Source organism: Mercenaria mercenaria, chromosome 13, assembly GCF_021730395.1.
Source record: "Mercenaria mercenaria strain notata chromosome 13, MADL_Memer_1, whole genome shotgun sequence".
Classification (NCBI taxonomy): domain Eukaryota; kingdom Metazoa; phylum Mollusca; class Bivalvia; order Venerida; family Veneridae; genus Mercenaria; species Mercenaria mercenaria.
The window spans coordinates 32,880,916-32,901,533 of NC_069373.1; the positions used below are offsets into that span (position 1 = coordinate 32,880,916).

General features: G+C 35.2%; 1 protein-coding gene across 4 annotated transcripts in view; it reads left to right on the plus strand.

Annotated features, from left to right (window-relative positions):
- Positions 1-5,733: 5,733 nt before the first annotated feature.
- Positions 5,734-20,618, plus strand: part of LOC123528948 (carnitine O-palmitoyltransferase 2, mitochondrial-like) — a 28,936-nt gene continuing 14,051 nt past the window's right edge. For all 4 annotated transcript variants that reach the window (XM_045309034.2, XM_045309036.2, XM_045309035.2 and 1 more), the window contains exons 1-9: positions 5,734-5,863; positions 7,324-7,364; positions 10,033-10,235; positions 10,998-11,057; positions 11,594-11,697; positions 16,490-16,623; positions 17,186-17,290; positions 17,584-17,681; positions 18,640-18,786. In XM_045309034.2, coding sequence (XP_045164969.2) covers positions 5,792-5,863; positions 7,324-7,364; positions 10,033-10,235; positions 10,998-11,057; positions 11,594-11,697; positions 16,490-16,623; positions 17,186-17,290; positions 17,584-17,681; positions 18,640-18,786 — 964 coding nt within the window. In that variant the 5' untranslated portion in view covers positions 5,734-5,791. The remainder of the gene's footprint in view (positions 5,864-7,323; positions 7,365-10,032; positions 10,236-10,997; positions 11,058-11,593; positions 11,698-16,489; positions 16,624-17,185; positions 17,291-17,583; positions 17,682-18,639; positions 18,787-20,618) is intronic.

Consider the following 20,618-nt stretch of genomic DNA (forward strand, 5'->3'; position numbering starts at 1 on the left):
CCATTTGATGTCCATTATTTGTGTTGGGTTTACGCCGTTTCTCAACAACCTTGTCACGGCGGTTTGCTTACACAACTACTCTCCGTAAGAATTTACATCTTTCCCACTTCATGCAGTGCTGTAGGAAGTCGGGCCCGAACTAACATCTCCAGATTCCGGAGAAAACTGCATTTAGTTATTTATGAAACAGCTGAAACGGGCTTAAACTTAATACGAAAAAATAAAAACAACAAAAAAAAAAAAAAAAAAAAAAAAAAACAAAAAAAAAACACTATCTAATAACGCTACAAGCCGTAATATAAAGGCTGCAAATAAATTAATAAATTCCACAAACAGACAATATGAACTTGGTTGGAAAATACGGGATAAAGACATGTTTAATGTTCCTTTAACTTCCTAATTTTCTTAGCACTGTAGCGTGAAAATGAACCCGGTAGTCAAGGAGTTTTGTTATCTTATTCTATTCAAAAACATCTCGGGAATCATTTTCAGAAAATTTATAAAAATCTGTGGAGGAGAGAACGAGCAGTAAAATGTTTAATAAAAAGTATCATTTTTTCATTACACTTTTTTGGTGTGTGTAACATGCATTCAGGCATACAAGTGTGACAATAAAAATCGGAAAGAAATCGGAGAATTGCTAACAAAATTGAAGTACGCTTAAAATGAAATTTTTGTTGTTGTTTGTATTTTTCCCTAAATCTTGCGTAAAAAGGATGGTAGGGGAAAATTGAAGACAATATAGCGAAAACAAAGTCGGAGTCCCCGCATTTTATCTCTCATTTTTCAGTAAAATAAATTTGTATGATTTCAGTTGTTTTTTTTTTAATTCTATGGAATGGTTTTTACACATTACTTAGTCATTCCGTTCGAAAATAATAATTTCGTAGAAAGATTTTGGCATGGTCTTTGCATTAAGTAAGAATTCCTTCGGCGAATAGTCGGAGTACATATTTGAAACTTACATTACCGTATAGGTTTCAACGGTCCTGTTATAATAAATGAAATAAATTTCTTTTTGATTGAAATGGGCGCCCGAAACTAAATTAATCGCTGTAAAAACAGCAACGTCAAAACTATTTAGGCTAAAACGTGATTTTTTTCGACGCCATTTGCGTAAAAAGTGTGCATTTGACCTTTTCAATAATTGTACATCGGGTGAAGATCAGCTTTTGCTATTAATTAAACAAGTTATTAAGGACGCAACTTGTGTTTGGAATTCCCGCTCATTACACCTGTCAATAATTTACAGACGCAGCGGTTGGTCAGCTATCGTAAGACATTTAAGTAAAGCGTTCAGCTATACAGACTATTTGATTGTTTAGTCTCAAAGTAATTCGATCCAAAAATGAAGAAAACTGTCTCAAACTTAACACGCTGTACATAACCTATCTATCTATCTCTTAGCCCCCAGTTTTTGTCTTATCGTTTAATCACGTTAATTCACGGATTAACGGTAATCAGTTTGCGCATGCGCATTTACTTCGTGAAATGGTCTATTAGGTATGTGAAGTTATGATTTTGCATAGTACGAGTCAAGAATAATTTTTCTCGAAAAAAGGAAAATGCTATTCGACACAAATATGATAATACATCATATATGTGAAATATCTGGTTTGTAATTTATGATTCGGCTCTATTATCACAAAAACTGTGGCGATAAGAAGCGTGAAAAAGTATGAAACCAATAAAAATGGCAGTTTCTGACCTCATATGCCTAATCTGAAGACACCTGATGCTTTTTTATGATACTCAACTGTTATGAAGTAACAGATATCAAAATCATTTGCTTCAAATCCTGCTTACGGGACATAATTGACAAAATCTCATCGGGAATGGGGTTGCGCACCGGGAATAGAGTTGCTCGATCATAATGTATATAATGTATACGCGCAACTCTATTCCCGGGGCGCAACCCCATTCTCGATTGTTTTTTGCCAATCTTTCCCCCAAAAGCAACATTTCATTCAAGTGTATGTACTATTCATGACTGTTTTACACGTGTTTGAACATTGGAAGCGTCGCATTTCCGGGGAAAAGGCACAAGAGTTAGAAAATTAGTATTTTTCATGACTCCATACTTTTTTGACAGTTACAGCCAGCAGAGTTTTCGTGATATCAGAGCTGATTCTTAAATCAGTAATTTGGTATTTCAAACGTACGATCTTTGTTCATTTTTGTATCGAATAGCATTTTGCTTTTTTTCGAAAACACTCGTAAATGTGTCATTATTTACAAAAACAAAAACCCACCTACCTCGATTTTGTATATATTGATGCGCAACACAAACACCGGAAGTCGCGTAACCCATTTTAAGCGTATTCCCAGTGGGAATTCGATTGCGCGTTTACCACCCGTGATAGTGCAAGATAAAACTGTATTAACAAGAATAAAATCAGGATAAAAGCAGGATGCGGTCATTTAAAAGTAGTGCGATGCGTTAACAGCCTGTTTGAAATGTTCAGGATCAGGCTGATTAACGATCAGGGGTGGCAGTTGATTCTATATGGTAACGGTGTATGGAAAGAAGTAGCCTGGGAATTCTAACTTTTTTTTCTATCTGCAAGGTGATAATATCAGAAACTCGATGAATGCCAATTAACACTAATTAACGCAAATTAAGTGAGAGCTTTAATGCATAGATATTACAAATGATTTCTTCTGACAAAGCACAAATATTATCAACGGCTTCCCAGGCTAAGAAAGAAGGACAACTTAAAAGCATTAATGTCTGTATGGATCTGCCTGAGGGAATGGTCGTGCATATGACGATCGCGAGTTAGTCTCAATGGCTGTACTAGATACGGAGGGATTGAAATAGCTACATAACCATGAACGATTTTGTAGAACATGAAAAGTCTAGCAATTGTCCGTCTGTCCTCGAGTGTCTGCCAACTATTTAAGATCATTTAACATGTTTGTTACACTAACATGGTTTGAATATTGACCCTTTACCTACCTGGTTGCTCTTCTTTTACCATTTCTATTTTGTATGTTTCTGTGTGTGTGTGGTCACACAGTGACCATACCGTAGAGGCATACTCTAATTGTGGTCTATCTAGAGTTTTATAGGAGGTTTCTTTAATATTCTGGTGTTTGACTGGAAGTTTTTTTGCGTAGGAAACCCAATGATTTGTTTGCATTGTTTGATATTCTGTCTACATGTGCATTCCAGGAGAGATCATTTGCTATGCCAACACCTAGATACTTTGCACTGGAGACAACTTCCAGGATTTGACCATGTAATATGTAATTGTGTGTAAATTTCTTTCTGTTTCTTGTTATGTTCATGACCTGACATTTCTCCCAAATTTCTAGTTTCTTGAGGCCCTGTTGTAGTGTGACGCAATCTTGTTCTTTAGAGATTGTGAGGTAAACTGCGGTGTTATCTGCAAATAACCTGACTTGTGATTGTAAAGACTGTAAATCATTTATGTATAATAGGAATAAGAGAGGGCCAAGGACTGAGCCTTGAGGGACACCTTATGTGACAGGTACTTCAAATTAACTCTTCTAAAGTGAAAGAACATGCATATAAAGCTATAGTAAGACCAAAGTTGGAATATTCATGTACTATTCGGGACCAACATACTAAAAGCCAGATAGATCAGGTTGAAAAAGTTCAGAGAAGGGCGACTAGATTTGTTACTAATAGATATCATAATACAAAATTAAGCTCCGTTTCTGATATGTTAACAAATTTGAATTGGTCATCATTAGAGATATTAAAGAAGAACCAGAGCCCGCCTAATAATGTTTTTTTAATCGTCCACCATGTAGTAGCCATATACCCAGAAAAGAATTTACTAATTTCAACTGATCCAAGAACACGGCATGGACATGGTAACATACACAGCTTCAAACACATTGGCACATTCAAAGACTCTTATAAGTATTCATTTTCCCTAGGACAGTAGGTCAGTGGAACATGTTGCCAGTTGTCGCACACACAGCAACCACAGTTGACTGTTTCATATCTCTTTCACTGTGCCTGTCCTAATCTCTTCCCTCAATTTTTAAATACTGACCAATGTACAAAGTTTTATTTATACTGGTACTGATGATAAACCCGGACTGATGATAAAGTCGACCACCATGGAAATATTCGATAGCAATTGGTTATTTATAAAATTGAACACACCATCTAATAGTTTCCACTTACAACACCAACTGGAGTAAACAAAAACAAAATTGGTAAATATTCTGTATAAATAAATGGCTTACAGTTATTTGTATAGAAAGATTTATCCAAAATTACTTGGGAAGAGGGTGTTTTTTGCGTATGCTCACTGTCGAAACATGAAGGCCTGGCATTGGGTCACTTTTCATTACTTGATCAGGAATGACTGTTGCAGTTTTTTTGGGAAAGTTTCAATATAATAATACGAAGAAAATTTTGTTAATGACAAAGTGGTCGAATTTATCATCAGTCGACGTTCATACAGTCCCCATTTTACAAACGTCTTTCAGGGCCTCACTTCGAGTGAGTTTGCTTACTAAATACAAATTTGAATTGTGTAAAGTTTTCAGCAAATGTTAAGCTTTACCATTAATTACAATTTGCAGAAATAAAAAGGTTACAGTTAAAAAAACTTATTTTCGGTTGTCGGTAAATAGCTATACATATCTAATGTTTTCCTGTTTACATATATGCACCGACTTTAAATAAAATTTGTATTGTATTGTATTGTACTGGTTTCGAAGCAGTTTCCGTCGGCTAGTAGTATCCGTCAATGCGTTATTTTACGTTTCGTGACATTCTTCACAATGAAGTCGAGATTGTTTCCACAACGCTACCCTGCAATCCAGAGCTCTGTGAAATTTCAGCAACAAAGGGTAAAAACTTTCCAAGAAAACTCGAATTGTTCATTCCATAATTGTTTTGTTTACATTCCGCACATGGGGGATTTCACGTGCAACCAATGCGCATGCGCAAAAAATACCTCTGTAATCCCCAATTAAGTTGAAAGTTCCTCCTTTTGGCAGTCGAAACCAGATGATTTACCAAAAATACATAATAAAGATAAAAATGAGTCATTTTTGTGCATCGGTAGAACATCGGCTTCACAAGCATGAGATCGCGAGTTCGAGTCTCAGGTTTTGCTTTTTTTACCTCCTATTTTCAACAAGCCTAATTTAACACATGAACCTTCAAATTTCTTAAAATTGTATTAATTAATTTCACCAGAAAGATTAAAAAAAAACACGGATGGTGCTTTTCTAGTCGTATTCACTGTAAAATTGTACATAAATATTAAAACAAAAATTGATGACGGAAACTGCTTCTGTAGTCAACCGATTCAGCTCTATTTATTCACCCCTTTTGGAGCCCCTCTGTGTGTTATCACGTGCGCTAGACACTATTGATATTCATGTTTTCGTAAAGCAGAAGAGCTAAGGTGTTCTCTTTGGGAGCATTTTACGTTACTGAAACGTTCAAGAAAAAAGATATTTTAAAAACCTTCATTTTATGACGGAAACTGCTTCGAAACCAGTAGTGTATTTTCTGTTCGGGTTTATCATCAGTACCAGTAATGTAGAATTTGGAAAGTTTTAATGTTTTGGCACATGTACAAATCTGTTGTAAAAACACCATCATTTTTTTATTCCGCGCCTACACATAATCTTCAGAGTTTTGAAGGAGTGAAGAAGAAGAGTTACAGTCGTCGTTAGATATGCTCCAGTCGTAGTATAGCCCACAGTCTACAAGAGCAGAACTTCATTCGCAAGTAAGTTACACCTTCCCCGTTGGGTTGTCTGCTCTTGAGCATTGGGGTAGAATTTTTAAAAAATGTATCGTTTATTATCGAGACAGCCACCTGTTATTAGGTTAAGTCAAGCGACATTATTAGAAATATCAAAGGTATTTGAAAATTGGAGTTGCATTCATGCACATAAAAATGTAAGGTCAAAAATTGTAACATATCAGTTGCCATGTATTCGGATACTACAATATCGGCATATTATCCCATATTTCTACTTTCTGTTCAAGACGTGTATTATACATTCCATTGTCAATCCCTTGGCAATATCCGGAAATCTTCCTTTCTGTTTACGGAATGAACAAAAGTAAAGGGAGGTAAAAAATACGTTCATTTAGAAACGTTTCTGAATGTCATAATTCAGTATCTGTAAGTTCAAGACAGTCTTAGGGATTGTCATAGTTCAATATCTATAAGTTTAAGACAGTCTTAGGGGTGCTGGTCGGGATTGAGGTGGATATAATATACTTCATTCCATAGAGGGGAAGACCACCGGATATTGCCAATCCCTTTAAGAGACTGTGTGTATTTATATAGTTACCAGCAGTGTTAAGCCAAGATCATGTATCTCGCCATTATTGATTTCGGCAAACTTTCGTTTTATTGGCTAAATAATGCAGTGGTTTATTCTAGACTATTAGTATGTATTCACACAAAATTTTGTTTGCAGATAAGTATCGAAATATTTAGTGAATAACAGGTAATAATGTAACTAAACAGCATATTCACAGCTTTTCATTAATTATCTTGTTGACCATTTTGTAAGGGGCAGTTTGATTTCATCATCATTTTATAACACAGGACAGATGATTTTTAAGAGAGAATATAAGTGTTGTATGCAAACAAACTTGGACAATCTGCATGTTTGTGAATAATGCACCATCATTGATTTTCACTTGGAGAACTTTATCTGCTTATCAGTCAGGGGTGTAATTAACTGTTTCAAGTTATAGCAGTTTATAATCCATTTGAGTTATTGCTTATATTTTCATAACTTGTTTCAGTTATCATAAAATATTACAAAGCCCTTTTGTGCCAATTCCTCATTTTGAATGTGACTAATGCAATTATTTCCTGATTCACTGAACTCTTATCTTTCCGGCTATGTAGTAAAAATTTTTACGCAAGGCTGATAAAGATTTACGCAAAAGGTTTAAAGCTATAAAACTCTTAGCATCCCATTATGCTTATCAGGTCATGATCAGACTAAAAGTGAATTTGATTAACCACATATTGCTACTTATTTCACTGTATAGGTCACTTTGTGAGAACAGCAAAAAGACTTTTTTTTGAATAACTTACCTAGGTACACTTATATTTTATAACTTATACAGGTTATAAAATGCTTAAAAAAATAACTGAAATAGGTTACATAACTTAAAACAGTTACACCCCTGACTGCTTATTAGATGGGAAAGCGACTTTGGATATGAAATAGTTTCTAAATTTCCCTGCTTGATTGGCAAGTAAATACAGTAATCATATGTCTGTGTATCTACCAATGAATGGGACTACACATATAGATAATGATTTTACAATTATGTCTTGTATATATTTTCAGAACAGCATCCCTGGGCTTCAAGTTTCAGTGCAGTTCTGCAGGTTGGTATTGCTTCAGTATGAGAGGATATCATTTGAGGGGAAATCTTGTATATTCTCATAAAATTTAATTAATAACATGCCTCTTACATTTTCAAACCTACATATTTAACCTGATTCAGTACAGGACATTGTTAAGCTGGATCTTTAAGATTCTTTTATGTATTGTATTTGCTCTGCCATTTGGTTAGTTTCAGTACCTAAAGTGCCTTGTGAAAAAAAACAGTACTTTACAATAAAAAAATTCACATCTGCATAATAGGGAATTGCAATAAAGGATATGGCTAAGTGAAACTTATTGATAAGAAAATTTCAAATTTACCAGTTATGTTTTAATTCTCTGCAAAGTTGCTGATTTGTTTTTATTTCCATATATTTCTAACAATTTTATACATAGTTATATCAGTATTTACTTAACAGTAAGTACCTGCAACTATCAGAGTTTTATTAGAGCGTTTTTTTTTTATTTTTTTAAATATTTAAGCATTCGTTGTCATCCTTCCATGATTATCTGTATAGCAAAAGTTTTGTATATAAGCAAGTTTATTCAAAAACTTGTTACTGAAAAGCTTTAAAACTTAAAGCATATGTCTTCAGTATTGTTAGATAACTTTACAAAAGAAGTAAAATTAGATAACTTTACAAAAGAAGTAAAATAACTTTATCTTTTATTGTGTCAAAATTATGCCCCTTTTTCATTTAGAAATTTCAGTTAAAGTTAATCATGAAAGCAGGTTTCTCAAAAAATATTTGGAAAATGCTTTCAGAGTTAATGCATGTCTTCAGCATCATTAGTTGATCTCACAGGAAAAGTGGCATAACTAGATGTAAAAGTTATGCCCCTTTTTAACAAAAAATGAAAGAATTGCATGTAAGCATATTTCTGGAAACTACAGGACTGAATGCTTTAGAACTCCAAGCAAGTCTTTAGCATCATGAAGTGATCTAACAAAGATAGTTGCATCACTCTGGCCTACACTTTGAAATAGTCAAAATTACCATAGAAATATAGAAGTTTTACAGGCATGTTTATGAAATGACTCTTTTTAACCAGTTTCTTTATGCCCGACTTACAGTTTACAAAACTATGTCTCATTTTAAACTTAGAATATTTTGGTAAAGTTTTTGTATGTAAGCTATGTCAAAGCTAGTAAATGAGCCGCACCTTAAGATAGGGCTGTCATTGATTGGGTCTTTTGCATATCGACGATACCGATATATCGGAAGACAAATATCGACGATACATCGATATATCGATTATTAAGTTAGATTAACAATCTCTTTGTTTATGGGCATGCTATATACCTTCTTGTTAATGTTATGTCTTTTTTTTTGCCTACTTTTTATATTACTGTTTGATTGTGTTGTATTTGTATCTATGAAATAAATAAAATAAATGAAAATTAATGAAATCTTTTATAGATCTTCATTGTGCCTTCACTCCTCTTTTGCATTTATCCTACTTTACAACCTAGTAAACTATAATACCAGGCACTGGAGTTGGGTTTCAAACAGCTAAAATTCTGCATTTCTCTTCCACAGATATCTATTTATTTATTAAATTAATTAATTTATTTATTTACAATGTTTTTATTTATTTTTAGCCTGTTTCATACCCTGTCTTAATTTTTACCTTGCACAAGTTTACATTCGGATTAGGTACTGGCACCGCAAGTTTTTTTTTTTTTTTTTTTTTTTTTCTTTTTTAACTTCTACCCAAGTTTTTAATGGGCCTCAAATTTGTAGTGTTTGTTTGTTTGTTGTACTGAAAGGCATGTTTAAGCAACACCCTGTGGTTCTACGAACCAAAACAAAGCTTTTCCTTCCGTCTTTTGACTGTTTTTCCACTATTTAAGCCGGCGACGGCTTCCTCTTCGGCCATCTTTGATTGTTATTGTTACGGGCACTAGCTAAATTCTGTACCTTTTACTGAGTGATCAGCTATACGCGAACAAGTAAAAAGCCGAGATTGACGTAGAAACAGTATATATACTCTATGTTTTTACATGCACAAACAACGAAGCGACCTTTCAAGACAGGACAACGTAACTTTTTGCAAATAGATTCTGAAGTTGAGCCCTTTTTACTTCTACCCATATAGGTAGTGCCGGCTAGTGGGAAAAGACTGCTACGGTACAAGTCTAGACATGACCTTGTTTGACAACTTCCGTTACTTTCGGCACATTTTTGCAGGCAGAAAAAGTTGTTTTAGAGGGTCTGAGTGTTTATCTAGACAGTTGTTTTTTCTCTCTGTAAAATATCGATTTTTGAAAATGGGAATCGATAATCGATCGACCAAAAAATATCGTTGATACATCGATATCGTTTCTATCGATGACAGCCCTACCTTAAGAAAACCAACATAGTGCGTTTGGGACCAGCATGGATCCAGACGAGCCTGCGCATCCGCATAGTCTGGTCAGGATCCATGCTGTTTGCTTTCAAAGCCTATTGCAATTAGAGAAACCGTTAGCGAACAGCATTGATCCTGACCAGACTGCGCAGGCTGGTCTGGATCCATGCTGGCCGCAAATGCACTATGTTGGTTTTCTCATGGTGCGGCTCAAATTATGTCAAACAGCAACAACTAATCAATTGTGTTGTCATAATACAGCTCTTGTGCAATTTTACAGTATATTTCTGGTACACAAATAAAACTTGATACTTTCAGATGTAAGTCGAGTAGCAATGACTATATACATGAGAGCATTGTCCCGTCAGATCACTTTCAGAAAAGCTTACCAAGACTTCCCATTCCAAAGCTTGAACAAACGTGTGAGAGATATCTCGCATCCCAGGCTGTGCTTCAGACAGAACAAGAACATGCCTCAACTAAACAGTTAGTTGATGAATTTTTGAAAGGGGAAGGAAAAGGTAAGTACAGTCTATTATATATTTTAAACAGTTACACTTAACTAAACCCGTAAATGAAGATGCTATTGTGAGTTGCCACCACTGAACTAAGAGATTATTGATAAAACCCTATGTGGTACATGTATCACACTTATACCAGCTCTTTATTAAACATAGGTCACTCTTAAATTTCATCTACCAGAGACATTTGCTACTGTTTCATGAAAGTTATTCAAATATATATATTCCAAACTAATGTCCTTACCAAAATTTCACATAATATTACTTTTGCCCAGAAACTGTCAGGTGGTTATTGAAAGTTTTATTGTGACCCCTTAGACACTATAACTACAGGTAGCTTTTCCCTGGAAGTGCAGTAGAGAATCAGTCTAATGCTTTTCCCAGGAAGTGTGGTTATAGAATCATTCTAATGTGCTGCATGCCTCTTCATGATTATGTTAAAAATGAAAAACTATGAAACCACTGCCTTTAACACTTAAGCTCCACTTGTACACTGGGATGGTTCAAAATTTGAAAATTTGTCAGAGTTACCAGAAGCAAAATATTAAATAAAATTAAAATGGTAGCCAAATCACCATAATGAATAAAGATCATGAAAATTTGACAACTTGGCCTCTGAAACATTTCGCCGGAAAAAATTTCTACGAAAAAGTGTTTCCTATGTTTTATATGTAGGTTATCAAATCCTTGACTCTTTTGTTTGTGTTTCTAGACAATATGTGATTGAATCTGTAGAACTAAATTTTTTTCTGTTTTTTGCAGAACTACATGAACAGCTTGTTCAGCGGGACCAACAGAATAAACATACCAGCTATATCTCAGGTAGACAAAATACAACTTCAGTATTTTAGACACATTTAAAGTTGTGGCCCCACAGTTACAGCAATTTCTGTGCAATAATATATTTTTTAAATTGTATGCAATTTCTGTTGGTAATGTAGCTAATGTTCATTTAGAATATGTTGTTGCACAGAAATTGCAGTCGCTGAAGGATATAATCATCTCTGCTGGTGTATGTGTCAACATTGTCTTTGTCTGACATTTTCTGTCAGAGATGAATAATAATAATAATAATTTCTTTTATTTTACGAAGGTTAACTCGTTATGCAATGACATAAGCAGATACAAATGAAATCACATATTTACAATGAGGCCTTCTGTGGGTTTGTAATCTCCCTTTGGGTGACGACTTCTTTCATGTGAGTAAGCCATCTAGTTTGCTTGCAGAAGGTTGGCAGTTCTGAATGGTTGGAATGTCGCCATTTAACCTTTAATTGTGTCTCTGTGCTGTTAAACCCAACAAAAACTGAAAACAAGTGTTCTAATATGTCAGTATTAATATGTTTATATTTTTACAGAGCCATGGTTTGACATGTATTTGAAAGATCGTCGACCATTGTCATTGACTCACAACCCATTTATAACATTTACAGATGACCCTAGGCCAGAGTATATGGATCAGGTAGGATTTCAAACATAACTTGTCTCTGACTATAACTTAATCATGATTTCAGTAAGAAGTTCTGAGTTCTAAAATTTCAGTCAGAAAAATGTTGCTAATACATATACTTCAAGCTACTTACTCAAATAGATTAAACAATGAAACTTATCAGTCCCCTACTGGTGGAACACTGGAGGGACTGTAGGAATGTCCTCAGACAGTCTGTTTGTTCGTCCGTCTGTCTGTCCATCGGCAAATCTGGATCCTGCAATTACTTGAAAAGTTTTCAAGCTAGGTTCATAAAACTTGGATTGTATATAGAGGGCAATATGAAGATAATGCACATACATGATTTATGCTTGAAGGTCAAAGGTCAGTGTTACTATTGAAGGTCAAGTAAAAATTGTTTCTGCTCCATAACTTTTATATTTTTATATGCATTGATGGAATATCTCAGTTGTACAAACAAACATTCCCCATGATGAGACAATGTGTCAATACATGACCTATGCTTGTCTGTTAAAGGTCAAGGTCACTGTTTAAGGTCAATTGAATATTTGTTTTTGCCCCATAACTTTCAGTTGTACTAAAGGATTTTTAACTTGACTATACAAAGTATATGGAGAGCTATCCTACTCAACCTGGTGTCGGCGTCCTTCCGCGTCCCCACCTCGGTTAAAGCTTTTTTACACTTTCTCTTTTTTCACCTTATCTCTGTAATTACTTGATGGATTTGTTTCAAACTTAAAATAGTTATTCCTCATCATCACCCACATCATATGGCACAAGGGCCATAAATCTCACGGCAATATTTCATGAATTATCCCCCCTTTTTATTTAGAATTTCAGGTTAAAGTTTTGATGCACTTTCACTCTATCTTAATTATTACTAAATGGATTTGATTCAAACTGAAAGTAGTTGTTCCACATCATCTCTTACATCGTATGACACAAGGTCCATAACTCTGGTACCAATATTTAATGAATTATCCCCCACTTTTACTTAGAATTTCAGGTTAAAGTTTTGATGCACTTTCACTCTATCTCAGTTATTACTAAATGGATTTCATTCAAACTTAAAACAGTTGTTGAACATCATCACTCACATCATATGACACAAAATTTGATGAATTATCTCCCGTTTTTACTTAGAATTTCAGGTTAAAGTTTTGGTGCACTTTCACTCTATCTCAGTTATTACTAAATGGATTTGATTCAAACTTAAAATAGTTGTTCCACTTTATCATCCACATCATATGACATAAGGTGCATAACTCTGGCACCAATTTATCATGAATTATGCCCCCTTTTACTTAGAATTTAAGGTTAATTTTGATGCATTTTCACTATATCTTAGTAATTACTAAATGGCTTTGATTCAGACTTGAAGCAGTTGTTCCACATCATCACCCACATCATATGGCACAAGGTGTATAACTCTTGCACCAATATTTTATGAATTTTATGAATTATGCCCCCTTTTTGCTTAGAATTATACTTATTTAGTGTTTTGATACACTTTATCTTTATCTCTCTGATAACTTAATATTTTTGACACCGACTCAAGCTATTGTGCAATATCTTCATCCACCATTTGAGTCATTAAACACTCCAGTGACAGCTCCAGCTTCCTCAGACGTGCCCAGTTTCACTATCCAGCATGGAAATAGTCAAGCGCGCTGTCTCCTGTGACAGCTCTTGTTTTATTTCTACACAGAAACGTTTCCCATGATTAGACTATTTATCATGCACATGACCCATAGTTATTGGTCAATCATGGTCACTATCGAAAGTCAAGTAAAAATTTGTTTCTGCTCCATAACGTTTAAGTGCATTGATGGATTATCTTAATACTGCACACAAATGTTCCCCATGATGAGACCATATATTGTATACATGATCTATGCTTGTAGGACAAGGTCACTATTGAAATTTAAGTAAATACAGTTTTTAGCTCACCTGTCACAAAGTGACAAGGTGAGCTTTTGTGATCGCGCAGCGTCCGTCCGTCCATGCGTGCGTCAGTCCGTAAACTTTTGCTTCTGACCACTCTAGAGGTCACATTTTTCGTGGGATCTTTATGAAAGTTGGTAAGAATGTTCATCTTGATGATATCTATGTCATATTCGAAACTGGGTCATGTGCCATCAAAAACTAGGTCAGTAGGTCTAAAAATAGAAAAACCTTGTGACCTCTCTAGAGGCCATATATTTCAAAAGATCTTCATGAAAATTGGTCAGAATGTTCATCTTGATGATATCTAGGTCAAGTTCGAAACTGGGTCACGTGCCGTCAAAAACTAGGTCAGTAGGTCTTAAAATAGAAAAACCTTGTGACTTCTCTAGAGGCCATATATTTCACAAGATCTTCATGAAAATTGGTCAGAATGTTTACCTTGATGATATCTAGGTCAGTTTCGAAACTGGGTCACGTGCCATCAAAAACTAGGTCAGTAGGTCAAATAATAGAAAAACATTCTGACCTCTCTAAAGGCCGTATTTTTCATGGGATCTGTATGGAAGTTGGTGTGAATGTTCATCTTGATGATATCTAGGTCAAGTTCGAAACTGGGTCACATGCGGTCAAAAACTAGGTCAGTAGGTCTAAAAATAGAAAAACCTTGTGACCTCTCTAGAGGCCATATATTTCATGAGATCTTCATGAAAATTGGTCAGAATGTTCACCTTGATGATATCTAGGTCAAGTTTGAAAGTGGGTCACGTGCCTTCAAAAACTAGGTCAGTAGGTCAAATAATAGAAAAACCTTGTGACCTCTCTAGAGGCCATATTTTTCATGGGATCTGTATGAAAGTTGGTTTGAATGTTCATCTTGATGATATCTAGTTCAGATTTGAAAGTGGGTCACGTGCTGTCAAAAACTACGTCAGTAGGTCAAATAATAGAAAAACCTTGTGACCTCTCTAGAGGCCATATTTTCATGGGATCTGTATGAAAGTTGGTCTGAATGTTCATCTTGATGGTATCTAGGTCAAGTTCAAACTGGGTCGTGTGCCATCAAAAACTAGGTCAGTAGGTCAAATAATAGAAAAACCTTGTGACCTCTCTTAAGGCCATATTTTTCATGGGATCTGTTGAAGTTGGTCTGAATGTTAATCTTGATGATATCTGGGTCAAGTTCAAAATAGGGTCATGTGCGGTCAAAAACTAGGTCAGTAGGTCAAAAAATAGAAAAACCTTGTGACCTCTCTAGAGGCCATACTTGTGAATGGATCTCCATAAAAATTGGTCAGAATGTTCATCTTGATGATATCTAGGTTAAATTCGAAAGTGGGTCACGTGCCGTCAAAAAGTAGGTCAGTAGGTCAAATAATAAAAAAACGTTGCGACCTCTCTAGAGGCCATATTTTTCATGGGATCTGTATGAAAATTGGTCTGAATGTTTATCTTGATGATATATAGGTCAAGTTTGAAACTGGGTCAACTGCGGTCAAAAACTAGGTCAGTAGGTCTTGAAATAGAAAAACTTTGTGACCTCTCTAGAGGCCATACCCTTGAATGGATCTTCATGAAAATTGGTCAGAATGTTCACCTGGATGATATCTAGGTCAAGTTTGAGACTGGGTCACGTGCCATAAAAAACTAGGTCAGTAGGTCAAATAATAAAAAAACCTTGTGACCTCTCTAGAGGCCGTACTTTTCATGGGATCTGTATGAAAGTTTGTCTGAATGTTCATCTTGATGATATCTAGGTCAAGTTTGAAACTGGGTCAACTGTGGTCAAAAACTAGGTCAATAGGTCTAAAATTAGAAAAATCTTATGAGCTCTCTAGAGGCCATATTTTTCAATGGATCTTCATGAAAATTGATCTGAATGTTCACCTTGATGATATCTAGGTCAAGTTTTGAAACTGGGTCAGGTGCGGTCAAAAACTAGGCCAGTAGGTATAAAAATAGTAAAACCTTGTGACCTCTCTAGAGGCCATATTTTTCATGAGATCTTCATGAAAATTAGTGAGAATGTTCACCTTGATGATATCTAGATAAAGTTCAAAACAGGGTCACGTACCTTCGAAAACTAGGTCAATAGGTCAAATAATAGAAAAACCTTGTGACCTCTCTAGAGACCATATTTTTCAATGGATCTTCATGAAAATTGGTCAGAATTTTTATCTTGATAATATCTAGGTCAAGTTCAACACTGGGTCACATGAGCTCAAAAACTGGGTCACTATGTCAAATAATAGAAAAAACGACGTCATACTCAAAACTGGGTCATGTGGGAAGAGGTGAGCGATTCAGGACCATCATGGTCCTCTTGTTGTTTCTTAGCTTCCAAATGCCTTGAAGCATTTTTAGTCTTAACACTACAACCACAAAGGACCAACACAAACAAAGTTTTATACCTGTAGGTGACTTCTGCATTGCCACTGCAATACTCTGTCACTTGTTCTATTGGACTTGAAAATTATTCATTGTATTTGATTGAATGCATAATAAAAGAATTGACTTTGAACACAGTTCAGTAATATTAGGAGTGAATAAAGCATCTATGTCCAAGTTTAAGGCCTGTTGCAGTTGATTTCTTTGTATCATCCAACTCTCCAAAACACTTCTTACACAAATGTTTATAATGATGTTGGTCTGCTAAGGGGTAAGAGTACGGGTCAAGTGTTACCTAGGAGATTCTCTTAAGTGACCAGTGAGTTAAATATAAAAGTATCTTAAAAAGGCGAGGTAACATAATGTTAAAAGAAAATGCAACAAGAAATTAAGACCTTTACTTAATCGAATTTCTAATGAGAGAGGCTTCTTTCCTTTTAAAGATGATATATGAATATATGTTTTGCTTCAGCTGGTCAGAGCCACTAACTTGGTAGTGTCATCACTTCGTTTCATGAAAACATACAGAGCTAACTTGCTAGAACCTGATGTATATCACCTGAATCCCAAGAAAAGCGATACATTACAGTTCAGAAAGTTTGTCAGGTAAAACACTTGTAGTATCATTGCTGTAGTTTTGAAACATCCCAGTGTTAAAATTTCCTTTATGATAGGAATCAGCTACCTGTAGGAATGTCATTTGTTGTACCAACATATCCACTTCTGTCTGGAATAATGTTTTAGGGATGTCTAGGTCCTCCTCAACCCATGAAACATGCCATATGACACTTGCAGACTGTGGATTAAACATAAAGATCTTCTGTAATATCTTTTTGTAGATCATTGAATTGAAAGTGTTTGTAGTGAACTTAGGTGTTGAATATACTAAATCAATACCAGCTCTTGCTAAAAGCCTTTTGTTTTAGGTTCCATGAAATTTCTTGTAAAAACATTTTTGACAAGATGTGAAGCAACCATTGTTTACAAGGGTGGCTTTGAGCTTCCCAGTCTAGATTTAAGTGATTTCTTGGTGAAACATACAATTTTCATCACCGATGGTCCCTGAATGCTTTACGTTGTCTCAATACGATTTTAAAAAGTGGCCACAGTATATCTCTATGTATTATGTGTACTATGTTTGCTATTTATAGAATGATGTCTATTTCAGAATGCTGCCACAAGCTATTTCGTTCTATGGTGCATATTGGTACAAAGCATTTCCATTAGACATGAGTCAATACCCAAACCTGTACAACTCAACTAGAATTCCAAAGTAAGATGCTGTAATTCTTTTTTCTGTTTTGCTCTGCATTTGTTGAGTATTTTAATGTTACATGAAATTTCATCCCAACAAAATTAAATGATTTTACAGTAACATGCTTTCAAATTACAGAATTTTGTGCACAAATATTTATGTTTGATAACTTGTTGTTTTGCTTGATAAGGACCAAAGCATTTTTGCATGGTTTTGTTATGAAAGACTGTGGAACCAGTGTTTGGATTTAATATAAAATGATTGAAGTGAGAAGGAAGGTTACATGCATGAATATTCTGTTTCCCTTACAGACATGATAAGGATGTTTTATTCACTGACAGTTCAGCCAAGCATATGCTGGTAATCAGAAAAGGTCACATGTACCTGTTTGATGCCATTGATAGAGATGGTAAGTGTTTAAATTACTCATTTTCAGATGTAGCGAAAGTTTTCACTTTATGCTTGATATTAAATATATCAGATTTTACTGTGAGAAATTGATCAAATCAATGCTGCTTTAAAAAAAAAAATCCCCAAATTTAGATAGCTCTTTTTTAATTTATCTATTTTTAAAGTTATGTGAACTAGTAACATTGTACTTACGTGTATTACTATTAAGATAATGAGCCGTGCCATGAGAAAACCAACATAGTGGGTTTGCGACCAGCATGGATCCAGACCAGCCTGCGCATCCGCGCAGTCTGGTCAGGATCCATGCTGTTCGCTTTCAAAGCCTAATGGAATTAGAGAAACTGTAAGCGAACAGCATGGATCCTGACCAGACTGCGCAGATGCGCAGGCTGGTCTGGATCCATGCTGGTCGCAAACCCACTATGTTGGTTTTCTCATGGCACGGCTCAATTATTATTATGTTGATTCCTGTCGAATTGTTGATATTGATGGTGGGCTTAATTTCATGGATTCTTTGGTTGTGTAAGTCCATGAATAAAATCTCAACAAGAAAATACTTTCACTTCATGTTAAAATTTTGAAGTCTGCAAATATAAGACCCATTGAAATTGCAGTTTTGTCTTTAATACCATTAATAATTCATACTCGTATTTAGATGATTTTATTTGGAGGGGACTGTAAAAAATGGCTTTACTTTGTCAGAGCAACTCTTTAAGGTTAGTTTTGCAGGCATATCTGAACAGGTCTAAATGCCAGATATCTAAAAACGTACATCTCAGATATTTAATAGATTAACTAGTTTTGTTTCTGATTAACTAGAATTACTCACTGGTATATACATTTCCAATAATATATGAAAATGTTACCTCAGATATCTTATTGTCATAACTTTTTTCCCTTTAGTTAGGTTTTAATTAGGATCCTATTTTTAAGCAGTCTTCTTATATATTGTTTAGGAAACATAGTTTCACCAGAGACAATAATGTCACATATCAAGTATATCCTGAATGATCCAAGACCTCCAAATGAGTATGCCCTCGGTGTGCTGACCACTATGGAAAGAGATAAATGGTCCACTGTGAGAACACAGCTCTGTAATGCAGGTAGATATAACATCTGATAAATGGCATTTTTCTTACTAAATATTTTTTTTTGTAAAAAATAATGTTTTATCGCCATTTGTTTTATATGTGTACATGTACCAGTATGTATTACTGTTTTTAACCAGAACTGAGATGATTTCAGTTGAATACCGGCATCTTGTTTGTATTCCCTTTATTTGTCTATTTTAACTACCATGGATTTCACCATCTCCACACCTTATACTGTTGCATGCAAAGGGCAGTGAGGCTCCATCATGGCTTCTACTATCCTTAATTGAGAAAGATATTACAAATACATGTATAAAGCTTTATTTTAATGATCAAGGAGGATTACATTTATTGTTTTTGTGATCAGTAACAACAGAAGTTGTGCATGGGGCATGTTAGGTTCTTCCAACGACAAAAATTGCAGAGTTATGGGACTTTGTTTCTTGTTAACATACTATGTACATACAGTCTGCATATGCAATCTTGTGTGCACCTAATCTTCCGAACAGGGCTCCGGAAATTTTGGAAACTCAATCGGTCCGAAACGAAAATCCTGACATCGGCGCTACCCCACCCACCGCATTCCCAATATTACATATTTTGTAAAACGTGATAGGGTAAAGAAATAAGCATGTCATGCATTAAAACTGAGTTACCAGTCACCGCAAGTTACCATACAATGAAGACAGTTATTCAGTGTTATGTGTGATCGTTACTTTGTTTAAATTTCTAGGTTTTTCCGAGATAATACGAGGCATTGACACCGTGTGCGTAACTAGTCTAAAAGCCAACGCACGTGACTTCGATACCGTATACACGGCAGATACTTTGTGATGTTTCCTCATTTTCTGACGAAATTCTATAAAATACAATGCGTCAAAGTGAGTTACACGACACATATTCTCTGCTAAACAGCCTCAGTATTTAAAGAATACTCTGCCGCGGACCGAATGTGTACGTTATTTGAACGCTGAGATCGAATTCCCGCATGTATAGTACCAAAACGTCACGCGGGTTGGCCACGGATATTTCATTTCACTTACGTTGTACTTCAATAAGTAACTACATTTTATAAAGTTATATGTTCTCTTCTGATGTAAACAAAATTTCATTTTGAAACGTTTTTTAAAAGACCGATTTGATAAACAGTGCCACTCCGGTTTTCTTTATCATTCGTGGTTGCCCGTCCATTTTTTTCTTTTTTGTACAGTCGGGTTGCAAAGACGATTTTCTGCATATGTTTCAACTGGAGCCCCAACAAATGAATCGTGTAATTTTTTCAAATCAAGTAATAATAAAAAATATTTTTATCGGTTTTCCGTGTGATGTCTCATTAAATCAAAGACCTATAATGTACAATTATAGCTCTTTGATTAAATGCAGGGACCATTTGTTTGTTACCGTGATCAAACATAGCCTTTTGAAATAAACCATCCATCGGATTCTAAATAAAAGAAGTGGAACCCCGTCGAAATGATTTGGATCCAGTCAGAAACGTTAGGAAACCAGTCAAAAATGTTTAATACACCGCAGTCGGCTGTCAGCAAACATTAAAGGATGTGCCGCGCGAGCACTGATTGCGTCACGCGCTAATTACGGACCGATTATCAAAGTGACAATCAGACCGATTGACACGTTTATTGATTATCTGAAGGTGCAACCAACAATTTCCTACTTGGCAGGTGATCGTGTATTGAGATATCCAAAGTATAAAATAATTATTTTTATAGCTCTTTGAGATATCAGACCGAAATTTATACTTTTCTCCATTTTTACGGGACCAATTTTTTTCGTTTTTTCACTTCAGGAATCGGTCTGAAAAGTCAAAAATCAGTCCAAAACCG